This window comes from Lagopus muta, chromosome 13, assembly GCF_023343835.1.
Source record: "Lagopus muta isolate bLagMut1 chromosome 13, bLagMut1 primary, whole genome shotgun sequence".
NCBI classification, from domain to species: Eukaryota; Metazoa; Chordata; class Aves; order Galliformes; family Phasianidae; genus Lagopus; species Lagopus muta.
The window spans coordinates 2,475,024-2,491,058 of NC_064445.1; the positions used below are offsets into that span (position 1 = coordinate 2,475,024).

Below are 16,035 nucleotides of genomic sequence, written 5' to 3' on the forward strand. Positions count from 1 at the left end.
GAGACAGAGGGAGCGAGGAAACCCAAGAACATCTTGAGAAGGTGTCATTGGGATCATGGTAATGGCTGGGAGGCAAAGAAGGAAGGCTCAGAATGACAGAAATAGCAGCTGCCTCACAAGTTTATGGGCTGAGAGCTTGGGGTGACGAAGAGGCAGAGACTGGGGGAAGGAGAGCAGCTCAGCACCTGCTTCCAGCCACCCAGCTCAGTGACGGCAGGATCACCAGGCGGAGATGCCCGAGAAACAAGCTGAGAGGTGAAATCAGATGGAAGGAGATATATTAGGAACAGACACGCAGATTTACACATCGTGAGTGAGGAGGTGACAAACGGGTCCGTGGGATGGGAATGAAACTCTCACGAGGGAGCGGGGTGCGATGAGGGAAGAGCGGGGTGCGATGACGGTGTGGTGAGGGAAGACCCTTGTGGGACTCCGGCTGATGAGGGGACACGTGGGGACAGATGCTGGGGGTGGCTGGGGGACAGCCAGCGTCCGAGAAGTCCTGCTGAGCACGGGGAGCAGCCAGCTGCAAATGGCAGATTTTGCTAGAGTTGTATCTACATTTAGGCTGCCAAAAATACCTCCCCGCAGATTGGATGTCTTTAATTAAAAGGATGTCTCCTGCCGCCCGGCGTGACGCAGAGCTCGCCCTGCTCACGGGGCTCTGCACGGCACCGCGGGGGCTGTCCCACGGGCAGCTCATCCCTACGTGCATCCTCCTGCACTCTGGGCAGTGCTTTGCATAGTCACTCACGGGCTCAGAGCATAGGAGGGGAACGGACCCCCTTTCCTGTTTTGGCTTCCCTCCTTTCTTCCCTCCAAACTGAGAACGCCTTCCTTCTCTTTCCTCCTCCACCTTCGAGTGCAAAGATTTAGCTAATTTCTTCTATGAATAGCACACGAGTAGCCATAGCAACATCACCCTGCCAACCTCACCACCTCCACTGCCTCCGTGTCCCCAGCACCCCGTTCCTCTCACCCTCCCTCACACCTCCCCAGGGAACATCTGGGGTTCCAACCCTTTCCCAAACCGTTGCTCATAAACCCGGCCTGGCCACAGGGAGAAGGCCACCTCCTTCCCAAGGTTCTTTCTCCCCACCATAGCCCAAGAGCCCCAGAGCTCTGCTATGCCCATCAAGAACTGCTGCTTCCACCAAGACAGTGCCCACCTCCTCTTGGTGCACGGGAGGAGCTGTAACAACAGGTTTTTTTGCATGGAAAAACACCGCCTTTGGTGACACATTTGCAGTCCTGGACAGGCAGTGAGGTCCTTTTCCCTAGTTTCTATTTCTCATCCACAAAATGCCTCTGTCCAGGAGGTCCACAAAAGCCCAGCATGTTCCAGAGCTGCTCCAACCACCCTGTGTGACCCTGATCCCAGGAGAGGGGAGAAGGCAGACAGCAGGATGCAATCTGCTCACAGGGAGGGAACCTCTGGCCATGCATGGTTGGCAGATCTGGGGCTGCTCCTATGGTTGGAGAATGCATACCAGCCACCCTTATACAGCCACCCTTCCTGGAAAGGAGGCGCTCGTGCCCAGAGCCACCCTAAATATGCACCAAAATGCCAGCAAGCCCTTCTGAAACCCCATGGGAGACTCTGCTCTGGCTGCCAGCTTCACATGGGGGATATGGGCTGCAGGGATGGCCCTTCCTTTAAGGACCAGCCCTGGATAAGGGGTTCCAATGTGGCCGAGCATCCTGGCACAGCACTCCCAAGCATCCGTGGGCGGCACTTTGCGGGGAGAGGAGGGGTTTGGAGCGCTTGGCTCCTCTCGCTGCTGCTGCGCATCGGCACCGATCGCGCTGCCGTTCCTCCCCCAAAGCTGGGAGTCCTCCTCTCACCCCAGCACGGCAGGGAGGGGGGGGGGCTCGTGTCCCCAAGCAGCGAGTGAGGGGGATGAGGTGGGTGCGGGGATGGATGTATTGAGAGGTGGAGAAGGGAACAATGGGGAGCGGTGATGGCAGCAAAAGCGCAGGAGATGGGGAGTAATAAACGGTGAGATAAGGGAGGAGAAATGGAAGAGATCTCCAAAGGGAGAAAGGAAGGGGGAAGGAAAGCAAAGCAGAAAGAAATGAGAAACCCAGAGCTGAGAGATTTCCTCTCTCCCTGTAGTCAGGATTAAGGGTTCTCAATTACTGGCATTGCCTGAGCAAGCTAATTTGTGTCCTGGAGAAGGGGAAAGGCAGCAGGAGGAGGCATGGGTCGATGCTGGAGCTGTGCTGGGTGCTGGGCAGCACGTGTGGGCACGGCTACACGCCGTGGGGCTGCACACGGGCTCCATGAGGACGTGTGATGTCAGTGAGCATGCAGCACCATACGCAGCACTGAGCACGTTCCCTGTGTCACAGCATCTGCACATGCGGCCGCGCTGGCACATGCACTGGGTGCAAGAAAGGGGAGAAAAAGGACTGAGAGCGGGGAAGCTCCCAGGGAGGAGAGCAGGTTCTGGCTGTTGGGGAAGCATCCTGGCTCTGCCTCCCACCTCTGCTGCTGGAAGTGCTTCCAGGGACAGGGACACCACTTAAAGGGGCAGCTTGGAGGCAGCAGATTGCCTCTCCCCACTGCTCTCGGGGTATGGATCAGAAGGGGAGCATGGCCGAGCTTTGCTCAATGCATACATCTGCTACACACCAGGGAGCGTCCTGTGTGCTGACACAGGCAGTGCACACAGCACACACGACGTGGTACACACGCAGACCCCACTATGCTCACACAGCCTCACGCGCTGGCATCCTCCGTCACTGGCAATGCAGCGAGGAGGCACTGATTCCTTCATCTCAGTGCTAAAGCTGAGTAGAGGTCCCCCAGTGTGGACCCAGGGCTCGGTGGCAGCACCACAAAGAGACAATGCTTTCCCTTCCACCATTGCAGCACACGACAGCTCCCCTGCCCAGCGCCGCGCAGTGCTGCAGCTGCCACCGCCTCCCCTGCAATCATCCCTGGGCCAGATCTTCCCTGCAAGCAGGAGGGGAGCATCCGGCTCCAGTTCCCTGCTCCTGCCCAGGAATGGATGCTCTGCACTGGATGCTCTGCACTGGACAGAGCAAAGCAAAGAGATAGCAAAGGGAAGCTGAAAAGCGTTGGCCAGGAATCAGCAGGCGAGAGAGAGACGAGGCTGATTTTGATGCAAAGAGTGGCAGAGAAGCAGAGAGAGGCAGGAGAGGGCTGATAGGAAGGTGCTGGGTTTGGGGGCTCTCTGTAAATGTCTCCTGAGCGTATCAGCCTGGAATCAGATTATTTCGACCAGAGCTACAGACTGAGACAGTAATGAAGAAAAACACGGGAAGGGAAGCAGGAGGTTGTGCCTTCCAAGGGGAAAGGAAGAGAGAATTCCCATTGATTCCTGTGTGCCTGCCTGCCTCGGCGTCTTGAAATAATAATTAGAAGGATCAATAAGAAATCATGTGAGGTTTAAAGATAATGAATGAAAGGAGCAGAAGAAGCAAACTGAAATGCCTTTCTCTAAAGCACAGTAAATTGTTTTTCAGGCAGGGTCTAGCCTCCATTTTAATGCTTTGCAAACAGCTCCAACCATTTTCTAAGCTTGCTTGTGGGTTCAAAACAAGACTGGTCTCTCCATTTAGAGGAGAAACACAGGCTGGGAACGGGTCCTGGAGGAGAACACTAATAAAATGAACGAGTGTGGGAAGAAATGGAGGCAGTGAAATGGGGCAGAAAGCACACAGCATGCTGGCGACCAGAGAAGGGTTACGTAATAATCTTTGGGAGCGGGGACGTAGCAGCAGAGCGAGGAAACCACAACTCAACGGCAAGCGGGTGCCGGTCCACGAGCCCACGAGGCTGCTTGGTGGCAGCGTGCCCCACACCTGCAGAGTGCAACACCACGGGACACCCTCAATGGTACCAAGGCTCCAGGCAACGGCATTGTAAGCAGCAAGGATGGCAGGTGGGTGCCCCAAATCCGTTCTACCTGCTACCTGCCCTGTGCCAGGCAAGACCCAGCCGTGCCCCGTCCCAGCCGTGCCCCAGAGATGCTCTCCAGCACACAATACCTACGTTAGGTGGGATCGCAGCACTCGGCCTGAGTGATGGAAATAGCCAACCAAAGCAATGATGATGGCCAATCCGAGCGATGATGATGATGGCCAACCCGAGTGATGATGATGATGGCCACCGACCGCAACAACGACGGTGTTCACAATCCAATATGCCGGCATCGCCCACCACGGCCCCACTGCTCCTTAGAGGACCCCCCAGCAGCCATCCACCCCACTCCATCCAAAGTGCCAAGGAACCGCAACGTGCTGCCGGCCCGTACCTGCTCGTACCAGTCGCGGCTCGAACACGTGCACTCGGGCCACCAGCCCGGACCACTCCCGTTCACCTTGGGCGCGCTCTTCCCCGGTGGCGGCGGCGGAGGCTTCAATGCAGCGGCATCGCGGGCAGGGGGCCCCAGCTTGGCCTTACCGCGGGCAGCAGGAGCGGCCCCCCCCGGTGCCGGCAGGGTCTGAGAGCCGTAGCCACCGTAGCCGTACTGCTCGTGCTGCCACTCGCCGTAGGAGGGAGGCTCCATGCGCCGCAGGGCCGCCATCCGCGTCACCTCGTAGCACTCGGGGCACTTGCAGCAGTGGTGGTGCTTGTGCATCGCTGCCCTCACACCATAGAGCCGGCAGGGTGGGAGGGAGGGAGGGAGCGGGAGGCGGCGCGGAGGGATGCGCGCAGGGAGACAGGGAGGGAGGGATGCTCGGGGGGCGGCAGCGGCCCCCGCCCCGCGCCAGGCGCGCCCCCGGCCCCGAGAAGCAGGAGGGGTTACGGAGCAGGGAGGCTCCGCGGCGTCGCGCCGCTCACTCCCGGGGCGGTTCAGTCCCTGCGCGGGGCTCCGCTCCGCTCGGCTGCATGGGGCGGCTCGGCACGGTCCGGTTCGGCGCGGTTCAGCCCGGTCCGGCGCGTCGCGGCTCGGGAGCGCGGAGCGCGGCACCTGCGGCGGCGCGGAGCATCCTCCGCCTCTCCCCGCCGCTCCCCGCCAATCTGCGCCGCGGAGCCTCCGCGCACCGCCCCGCACCGCCGCCCCCGGAGCGCCGCCGGGGAAAGGCGGGGGATGAGGGGCAGCGCGGCCGGGGGTTCCCGCAACCGAAGGGCAGTTTCTACTCCGGCAGCAGTGCCAAAACCCGCCCGCAAAACGCCGTGCCGTGCAGCCCCACGGCCTGCTCAGCCCCGCTTCGTGCCCCGCTGCTCCCCAGCACCTCGTGCTTGTGGGAATCCAGAAACCCTTTGCTCAACAGTTCCCTGTCTTGCTTGCAGCTCTCCTCACCCCATCCCCACCCCCTGCTCTGCACACTCAGGTGCATCCCCACATCAGCTCTCATCCCGCTGTGCTCTGTTACTGCGCACTCCTGCACCGCACCCTGAAGTTGCTGCCTGTGAGCCCCTTTTTGGGGTGTAGAAACACCTAGGGCCTTCGCTGGGCCTTCCAACTACTTCTATCAGAGGATGGTAAGAGCAGAGTGTTTGAGGCTGCTGAAATCCTCACTTGTGCAGAAGGGCATCTCAGTGGTTCCACACCTCTGGCACAAAAGATCAGAAGAGAGTCACCCTCACAACTCAAAGGGTAGAAAGGAAGACCACTGCAGAAAACCTTATCTGACTCATTAAGGAAAAGCTGAGCCTGGCCTTCTAATTATTAACAGCTGTAATAAGATCCGTGTTGTTCCAGGAGCCCTGAGTCCTCACTGTGCGGTGCAGTCCGTCCTCCCCAGCACTGGCTGCAATTCACTGCCTCTGGGCTGCCCAAGTTGCCTCTGTTACAGCATGGATGCTACAGTCATATGCTGCTCCTGATGGCACGGAGCTGTGACACATTCACACTGAAATCCCCTGGCTCTAAGCTTAGGACAGCTGTAAGGGGCAGGGGACTGCTATACACAGACCACAGCAAGCCTTGTAGGAATGGGCAGGCGGTCAGCAACTGCTGCCTGAGCATTGAGGGACAAAGTCCATCTTGGCTACCCAGAACCTCTGAGATCTGGGTCACTCCAGCATTAGGGATGTGCCCAGAATGTGCACGCTGCCCTGCTCCTGATGTGGCTCTGTTCACTCAGTCCTGCAGTGAGGACAGGTAAGGACATGGGCTTTCACTTAGAGGAGAGAGTGTGAAAGCAAAGGACGAGACCTGGTAGGGAAAAATGCTTTAATAAGAACTGAAATAAACAATTAAGAGAAGCACTGGCTCTGTTTTTCCCCTAGCAAGTCCATGCCTGCACCTCCTGCTTCCTCCCCCAGCTCACTTATCTATAGGTATCCCATTGCCACATACAGACAGAGGCCCCATACTTCCCTTGAGCCTCACGGAGTCCTCCCCATCTTGCACCTCCCCACCTGCTTTTCCTGCTTTAGCTCTGTTCTGTCCTTGGTGCGAGGGTTGCTTCATTCCTCCTCATTTATGATGAGCCACACATGTCATCTGCCAGCCCCAACCAAGAGGATTATAATCCTGGTTGCTGCCTGCACTGCTCCCTGAAGCAGTGTGGGGCTCAGGATGTGTTACCAGGCTCATGAGGAGGTCGGTGTGGGGCCAAATGCACTTCAAGGAACCCAAGCACTCTCCAACCCGCTCTCCTCTTCCTACCAAAGCCTGCCCGTCTTATTTAAATGTGGCTTTGGCAGCTGCTCTTTTTTTCAGCTGCTAATTTCAGCAAAGCATCAAGAAATCCCAGAGCTGGTGCTATTTACACAGCACGAAGGTGGCGCGGCTTTAGTGGGAGCTGCCAGCATCTCAGCCCCTGCCGTCACTTCCTTCCTCTCACACGAAGTCCTGCGGGAAGAGGAAGGCAAGTGTGAGGGATGGGCACCGACCACTGCAAGGTCAGTGTGAAGGAAGGGAATGGAGCCAGCTCAGAAGGGTTTGGTTCACCTGCAGCTTTCCTAGGAATGGAGGATGCTTGCAGTGTGCTGAGCCCCCAGCGCAACAGCCGCTGCTCCAAAGCCATGCGCTAGCTAGAGCATAGGGGCTAATGGAAGGTATCACCCTTGTAACGCTGTGGAGGATGGGATCCTGAGCTCTCAGCGCTCTTGGCACAGTTGCCAAACAAATTAATTCTCCTCCAGGGCAAAACTGTTTTCATTTTATTAATGAGCGCTGATCCACTGCCCAGTGCCACAATTCCATCTCCTCTCTTGTGGCAGCAACTTCACGAGGCTCTTCGATCAGCACCAAGAGCCGCCTTCTGCAGTTGCAATCACAGCAAATGAGCTATGAAATATTCCCTGCTTTGCTGATGGTGCTGAGCACCACAGCTTCACGCCAGGGACCAACAGTAGGTCCCTATGGAACAGCCTGAGTTCTCTTTGTGCAGAGGCTCTGTTTAGCAGCAAGCAATTGCAGTGGGCATGGTGCATGGACACAGCCGCTCTGCTCAGCTCCTGCCCTGAAGCTCACACTCCTGCTCACAGGGCAGAGGGCTTTGGGGTGGTCTGCAATGCGTAGCCACAGGGGAATCATATCATGCATTTCAGAGCTAAACTGCAGGTTTAAGCGTCAAAGGCACAGCTGGAAGCCCATAAAAACAGGGAAAAGGCCCTTACCTCGAATTAAATATTAACATGACTCAGTTCTGCACAGGCATGGCAATAAAGCACTGCCACGTCCCATGGGCTCCGGGTGCCCACTTGCATTGTCTCTGTAACCAGGGGGTCATGGCAGTCAGCCATCCAGGGTAGCTGCGTTCATTTGGGGTACGTGGGAACCCGGCGGTGACCAGAGCCAGCCCCGATGAACGGCAGGTGGTCGACCGCCCCGGCTCGGCCCTACATTTCTGCACCGCCGCGTCCCCTTTAAGAGAGCGCGTGCAGCTCGGAGTTTCTGAATGGCTTTCCCCGCCCCCCGCCCGCCTGCCCGCCGCTCAGCCAATCAGCGGCCGTGCCGCAGGGCCGCAGCCGGCTCATGGGCCTCTCTTAAAGACGCAGTGTCTCTTTTAAACTCTACCCCTCCGCCGCCTGCACGCAAAGAGCAGAAAGGAGTGTTTAGGAAGCCCTGAGGTGACCTTGAAACGTGCGCCCACGCGTGGGGCAGACAGAAGGTGCAGCTCAGCTGCACAGAGGCACGGACACACTGACAGACAGCCGTGTGTCAGCACTGACCAACCTGGCACAAGCCCGGGGTGACAGGTGACTCTTCCCACCTGCAGGCTGGGACACAGCAGCTCAGGTCCCAGGGTCTGGCTGTTGTGGGAGGCTCATGGATGGGTGACAGCAGAGAACTGGGACAGAGGCTCTATTGCCACACTCTTGCACCAAAGCAGCCCCACGAACACACTCCTACAGCTCCAAAAAGGCACAAAACCTCCCTGCAAAAACACCATGAGAGAGCTTACGAAACACGTCCCTGCATGCATGGGACACAGCAACATGGCACGCAGGGACCTGATGGCATCAGTGATGATGCCGGCTCAGGAGCAGGCTGTGCCTCCCTAGCACCTCAGTGCATCCTCCCCTTGGCTGCTTTATGCAAACTCTCCTGCATGTGATCTGCAGGAACCTGGCTGCGAAGTGACCCAGTCTGAAAATGACCCTGAAAGGGGAAGAGACATGTGGCAGGACATGGCTGTGATGCTGGCAGAGCTGAGCCCAGCTCCGGGCACACAAAGGTGGGTGCCTGATGGTGAGGCTGGACACAATGCTCTGTATGCCAGTGCTGCGGGCACCAGAATGCCTGAGCTGTGCCAGCCCTGAGAGCTATCTAGGCCACAGAGCACAGGGGTCCTTTGCCTGAATCTCAATGCTTGGAACGATTTCTTAGGTGCAAAGCCAGCAAAGTTCTTGCACGATGCTGAATGCTTGCAGGCTGCGTGGTTACAACGGGTGCTGGAATGAATCCGTGCATCCCTGCAGCAGGGCTCTGAGTTGGCCTGAAACCATTGCTGCAGCCACGTGTGGTGCAACCACTTTGGAGCAGGCAGAGCAATGCAAGAGGCAGCAGCACGTAGCAGAAAGCCTTAAAACAGGGTCACACTCAGATTCACAAAAGGGACGATTCCCAAACCTGCACTCATCCACTGCCCTCATTCCCCTGCAGATTCCCCTATCTCCTACAAAAGCCACAGATAATGGACCTCTCAGCACAGCTCAGAGCTTATCCTCCAAATCCCAAAGACTAAAAACCCTCCTGAGCAGTTATCACGACTGCTCTATTTATAACAGCACTGGTGATGCCTCTTTCACCACCATTCTGATTCCATCCTTCCTGACACCATTAAGATGCAGCAAAGTTTTCAAGGCTCCAGCTAGGAAGCAGCTGGCCTACCAGGCTCTGCCTTCCAGCCTGGTTTGTTCCTTTGATAAAATGGAGAGGGGAGCCCATTTGCTTTGCAGAAACACACCTGATTCATAATCGGCCTCCAGAGACCAGCATCAAAGGTGCTTCAGTCCCCATCCTGCTCAGGTGGTCTCAGCTCCTGCTTTCAGAGCTAAGCCCTGGGAAAGCTTGAATCCCAATGCTTACATAATGCCAGGAGCCCTGCTCTGAGGAGGTCAGTGAAGCACGGGTCTGGAAAGATGGACTCAGAGAGCAGCTGAGTGATGAAAGCATGGCTGTCTATGGGACAGCCCCAGCACTGCACGCACTTGTACTATTACCAAACAAAATAACTGCCAAACAGCAACGATGACTTGAATGAATGGACAGACCAACAGCCCCATCCCCAGCAGAACCCTCCTGTGCTGCAGAGCCAGAAAAGCCTTACAGCCTGCTGTGGATCTTCCTTTTGCCACTGGTTTTAGACAGAAAGTCCCTGAATAGAGCAGGAACAGATGGCTCCACGTGATCTGTGCTTGACAGGCTGGTGGCTCCATCAAATTCATCCTTTGCTAAAGCTGTACATCGAGCTGGGAGAACTGAAGTCTAAGCATCTCCTTGTTCATCTCTGCAGCAAGAATAGCAAGAGCCTCTAGTAAAGCTGAAGCCATTCAACCCCAAAATGTCCACCGAAGTGACAGCTCTCCCTGACACAGCCCATGCTGAAATCCCCTTTTCACAGCAGCATCCTCCAGACACGGGCAGCAGCTGCCCAGCTGGGTGTCTGTGCTGCAAGGGCTGATGTGCATGGCTGAGTGACAGCAGACGGATGGACAGACAGATGGACATCCTCAGTGCTTTGGCATTTGAGGGGAAGCAGACAAGCGTGGTGGTGCTGACGGGGCAGCCCCCGAGCTGGGGGTCAGGGCAGACACGTGTGTCTTCTTCAGCACTGACAGCAGCAGGGAGGGTTCCTGAGAGCCTGCATGGCTAGGCAACGATCTCCCTGCCATGGCAGAAGGGGACATTTTTGGCCTTTGCCAAAACAGCCTCCAGCTGGCACACGGGGGCACACTCCCATGCACCCACGGCTGGGTGAGAGGCAGCACCTCCGCGGGCAAGGTTTCCCATCCACCGGCAATGCAGAAGCACACGAGGCACAACCGCTTGCTGAAGCAGCTCCTCCGTCACTCTGAGAGCTGCTGGCACTCAGCATCGCCTGTTGGGATCGGCATCGCCGTGCGGGGAGGGACGCGCAGGGCAGGCTGCGGTGGCACGGTGACAGAGATGAAGTCAGAGCGGCTCCGTGAGGGGCCGAGCAGCGCTCCCTCGCAGGCGCAGCGTTTCTGCTCATCAACGGTATTGTTCCTCCTGCATTCATCGCTCCAGCTGGCTGCTCTCTGCTCCCCGAGCCGGGAGAGGGGGGTGGGAGGGTGAGGATGGTGCTTTCAAAGAGACGAAGCCTTCCTGCCACCCCCTGGGCGCAGGCGAGCAGCGCTGCAGGAGCAGCCTCGGGTTCCCCGCATTGAAGCCCCAAAAACTAAAGCAGAGAAAGGCTGACGCGGAGGATTTGGCTGATAAAACCCCACAGAGCGTGCAGGATTGTGCATCCACGGGGTGTTGCAACTATCCGCATCCCTCTGTGGGCTGAACATCGCTTTCCCATGGAGGGATGGCTTCAGCCTCCGAAGCACACCGACGTTCTGTGTGCCGGTCCTGCTTCCTGAGCAGCAGCCATTTGCACGGCACGGGGCTGCTCAGAGTGCACGGAGCTGTGCCAGCAGACAGAACATTTCCTGTTCCTGGAAGCATTGGTGCAGACAGGCCATTCGTTTCTCGCGCGCCTTCCTGGCTAAGGCAGGTTACAGTGACTTCCACTCTGCCATCACCACTGCAGGCAGGGGAGAGGCTGGAGCCAGGACAACAGAAAACTTATTTACAATGATGGATGCAGTAAGAGAAGCAGGCAAGACACGCCAGCTTGCCTCCGTGCCTCTTCTCAGCTGTGAGATATCCACTGGAGCCCTTGCTCGTGGGCTGATAGCACAAGGGATGCAGCTGCTCTGCCCTGCCTTGGCGCCCAAGTGCCCTATTATCATTGATTATAATCTATTATAAAAGCTTCCTCCGTTCTTCTGAGTGCCATTTGCAACTCAAGTGCTTTAGAAATACAGCACCAAAAGCCAGGAACAAGAAGCCACCAAATAGCTGGGCAGGAGTTGGGTGTGGAGGGTCATCCAGTCCCATGACATCCTGCATACAGGGATGCAGGACAAAGCGGGTCTTCAGCAATAATGATGATGTTCAGATGAGGACAGCTGAGGGATGGGGCTCATCTCCATGGCCAACCCTTCACCTCCCAGCTTGGGATGTTTTCAGTTCAGTTGTGCCCTTGGAGAGGAGCAGCTCCGAGCAAGCACTGCTCCCAGCTTCCAGCACTGCTTGGTCCCTGTGCCCACAAGAGCTGCCCCATGGACAGAAGAGCCCCAAGCACGGCCAAGCACTGCACAGCAACATCCCAAAGGTCTTCCCTCCAGGCCCCTGCTCTGCACCCATCCGGGTTGGGAGGGAAGAAGTGTGGGTGTGAGTGCTCTGGCTGAAGGTGCCCATCACCCCAACCTGACCCCAGACAAGGAGAAGGTTGAAAAGAAAAGGAATACTTCAGAAAAGAATGACAGGAACGATTTCAGGGCTGGAACAACACTGAGCGAGTGAGGAAGCCAATCTGTTTAGTTTATCTAAGGGAAAGTTAAGAGGGAACACAGACGCATCTATAAATACCGACATGTTGGGAACAGTTCTGATTGCTGCGGCCCTTTATCCTGGCAAACAAAGGCAGCAAAACCTCCTGGGGCTGGGAGCTAAAGAGAGAGGAATCCAGGCTAGCAGTAAGGTGCACATTTTTAATGGAAAGGATAAATAACCATCAGGAGAGCCGGATTATCACACAGCAGATTCCCCACTGTGTCTCAAAACCAAGGGGAGGTGTCTGCATCTCAGCCAGGTGTGTGAGGCTGAATGCTGTGCTTGTAGATTCTTGCCCCACATCCAGGAGTGCAGCCCAGGGACACCAGGGTGGAACACAAAGAGGAAGGCTCCATTTGAAATCCCAGTGGATGAAGTAATAAAAGCAGGTGAATTGCCAGCATGTGCAAAGTTTTTACTACTGAGACCACCACCAAGGGTGGGCTGATTGCAGACCGCACCTCTTGTCTCCATTTAATCACAGTCCCCAATATTCCAGCACTGGTAAGGATTTGGTGAGTGTTTGAAGACGCAGAGAGGAGGGAGAGGAAAAGGAGAAATTCAACAGTAAGGAAAAAAAAAATGGGGCATCACCCATTTTATTGCAGTCTAAAGTGAGAAGGGAAACATTTAAAACGGGAAGAAAAGCAGCAGTGTGATTTTCACATTTAAAATAATTTGGAAGAAGAATCCAAGCTAGCAAACAAGGACTGATTAAAGCTGTGCCAAGAAAAACAAAGCCTTCGTGTTATTTTACGTCTGGTGAGCTCCATCCATCACAGCCACTCCATCCCTCCCTAAAGGCTCAGAGTGCATTTTGCCCTTCACTCGTCCCTACAACCAACATCAGGAATGGAGCCCACGCGACGCGCTCACACCAGGAGGGAGCTGAGATTTACGACCCACATCCAGATAGATGGCAAACAGCAGAGAAATGCTCCTGGTATGCTGAGGAATGGACCTGCCATTGAGGAGCTTGGAGAAAAAGGTGAAAATACGCGAGGTGGGAGTAAGATGGAGATATTTGGGGACGGGGCTGGGAGGATTTCCATCCTGCGCCACGTCCATCTGCCTTCCCACCGCTGACACTGGACCACACAAGCGCTAAAGCGCGGGGATGCTGTTAGTGTTATTGCCACGCTTCCCAGCCTGAGCATCACCGTCCCAATGGGAAGAGCCCAAGGAAACGCCAGCCCCAGGCACCTTCCCAGCCCCATCCCGCAGTGCTATGGGCACGCAGCCCCGGTGCTGTCCCCGTGGTGGCAGCTGGTGGCCGGGTGGGACGCGGTGCGGGGGCTCACCTGTGGCAGGGCACTGCGGGAGCCCAGCACCAGGCTGCAGACGCTGGTCGGTGCCTCCGTCCGGCGTGCTGTCACCCTCACCAGCCTTGGGGGAGTCCCCGGTGTCATCGCCAGCAGCCTTTGCTCACCATCCTGGGCTGGTGGCTGCAATGAGACCCGGGACATAGAGGTGGGTAGGGGAGGGCTGCGAGCCCCTGGGATGCATACAGGGCAGGGAGACCCCGCTGTTGGCCTGAGGGTGGATGATTTTAGGTCCCTTCCAATTCAACCCATTCTATGTTCCAGCAGCGTGAGATGTCTCCGTGCATCTCCTTGGGGAAAGAAGGAGGGACGTGATGGTGTCCATGTGCTTGGGCAGGCGGACCGCACTGCTGAGAAAGGGTCTCTTGCAGCCCCAGAAAACTAAATAGGATCCTGGTGTCTGTAGCTACAGAAATAAGTCGTAAACCCGCTGAAAACTGATCCAATGCCATAGACCAGATCCGGAGCTGCGAGGTAAGGATTGGAGCAGGCCTGGAAAAGCAAAACTGCCCCTACCCCATCAAGGCAATTCAATTTGCTTTTGTGCCTGTGAGACAACTCGGAGCCTACTGCTCAGTTGCTGCCTCTCTGCCTGGTATCACTTAAAAGACTGTTGGAAATTAAAGAGAATGCAAATAAGAGACGTGGAAGTTATCAGAGAGCTGGAAAAAATCCTGAAAAAGGAAACTTGAAAGGCCTAACTTCAGTTATCAAAAGCAGCTTGCAAGGTAGCTTAATCAGAGCCCCAGTAACCCACAGCAGAAAGCAGAGCTAGAGCTGAAGTCATTTGCATTAGGAATAATTCAATTAACGCTCATGAATGAGAGATGTTGCCTAATTATTGAGGCAAGCTGTGACAGAGGAGGTGTGGAAACACGCTGCTGGCATTGGAGCTGATGCCAACCTGTTCCCTTTGCAGGGAACGGAGTGGCTCTTACCTCGGGGGGGCCGTGGGGCTCTCTGGGGCTGAGGTGCTGGGCTGTGCCACGATGCACTGCTGGGCTGGGAGGCTGCAGAGGTGCTGAGCGCAGTGTGAAGTCGTAGAATTCGTGGATATCTGCAAAACAGCACAAGAAACATCATCAGGAGTGGGCAGAAAGCGTAGTGCCAGTGCCCTGCATTGGGTGCAGGGTCTGCAAGTGCCCCCTCCCAACTCTGCCAGGAGCATCGTCCCCTCTCCGTCCGACCCATGGGGCACTGCAGGAAGCAGTGGGGCTGCTGCACTTCCTAATGGAAACATGCAGCAGCCCCAGCCCAATGCTGCAGGAGCAGCAAATCTCACATCGCTGTGTTTAAGTGTTTAATTTCAGAAGGGAAACTACAGAAAAAGTGAGAAGATCTTCAGAAAGAAACTGGAAGGGGTGACAAAGAGGGTGGGAAGCAGCAAAGCCTATTTAGAGGCTCTGCATCGTGACATCAGAGCACGCGTGCAGCGTCGGTTGGTGGATGTTACATGGCAAGGAGGAAAAAAGGAGGAAAGCACTGCAGGAAAGGGGGCTTTGAATGGGAAAAGGTATGCTCCTAAATAGCTGAAACTGTGTTCAAGTGAGAAAACCAGAAAGGATGGTAAATGCTGCCAGGTTAAATGTACCACGCCAAGAGGTCGGCTGAGGGGGTTTGGTGGATGACTTGCATGCAGCATGGCAGAGTCATAAATCCTGACAGCACACGGGAGACTGGAGGCGGTCAGGGCTGCGGGGCCAGAAAGGGGCTGGGCGGAAAGAAGCACTCAGAGGGAGGAAAGCCACAGTAGGGAAAACAAATTCATCTCCTGTGTTCGCTGCAGAGGAGACTGGGGAGCTCCTCCGGTTTACTGGGCATGGTGGGGATGGGTTGGAGCGGGTGGGTTTAAGTGGTCTTTTCCAACCTTAATGGTTCTGTGATACTTTGATTCTGCAGCAGCCCCAAAGGGAACCAAAGGCTCCAGAGAGTTTGTCAAACCATCTTTAACAGATTTTCCAGAATCTGGTGCTTGGCAAAGGGTGCCCTGCAAGAAACCCAGCGGCCAGAGGAAGAGAAAGGAGGGGTGCACAGATGCCAGTCCCCAGGTGCACCTCTGGTGGCAAAAGCTGCCCCTGAAGTTGTCAGCCCTGAGGTTACAGCCAGTGTTCATCCCACAGCCGGACAGACAGACTTTGTTTTTGTGCAAAAACATCTCTCCCTCTGCTTATGAAAATAGTGCTTGCGTAACAGGGCTCCTGGCTGCGTGGATTACACTTGGAATGCACCAGAGTTCCCGAAAATGAACACAGGATTTGGATGGCTTCCATCACAGGAGAACACCACTGCTGGTGTCCCTATCTGAGGCAGGAATGTCACAGTGGGGCAATGGGGAGCCTTGGGGACGGGGTGCTGGGAAGCCCCATGTTCCACCTTACAGGCTGGTGCCCGTTTGTTGGCAGTGTAAATCCCCTCTGAATCCAGTAAGGAAGAACAACTCTAACACTTTCCTCCTAGGCTCCCTGCATCAAACTGATGAACCTTTTGTTAGGATGCAAGAGGCTGTAGGGGAAGGCTGGGGGGGAACAGCGTCCAGCAGAGCACAGCCGCAGCAACACAGCACCCAGCCCCATGCACTATGCATCCCCAACAGCCCAGGAGCAGAGTCCGAGTTCACAAAGCAGCTTATTTCTAAAGAAGTGCCCTGGAGGCCCCACCCCTTGCATTTTTCATGTGGAACAACATGTGAAGCACCGCGCCATTTGGCACTTCCA

At 56.0% G+C, this 16,035-nt stretch overlaps 1 protein-coding gene across 13 annotated transcripts in view; it reads right to left on the reverse strand.

Annotated features, from left to right (window-relative positions):
- DLG3 (discs large MAGUK scaffold protein 3) overlaps positions 1-16,035 on the reverse strand; it is a 57,316-nt gene that overhangs the window by 38,172 nt on the left and 3,109 nt on the right. For 8 of the 13 annotated variants that reach the window (XM_048959153.1, XM_048959147.1, XM_048959146.1 and 5 more), the window contains exons 3-4: positions 14,260-14,378; positions 13,301-13,444 (exon numbers count right to left, since the gene is read on the reverse strand). In XM_048959153.1, the coding sequence (XP_048815110.1) occupies positions 13,301-13,408 (108 nt within the window). In that variant the 5' untranslated portion in view covers positions 13,409-13,444; positions 14,260-14,378. Of the gene's footprint in view, positions 1-4,283; positions 4,641-13,300; positions 13,445-14,259; positions 14,379-16,035 lie in introns of those variants that run through there. The other 5 variants (XM_048959152.1, XM_048959149.1, XM_048959151.1 and 2 more) reach the window with 1 other exon arrangement.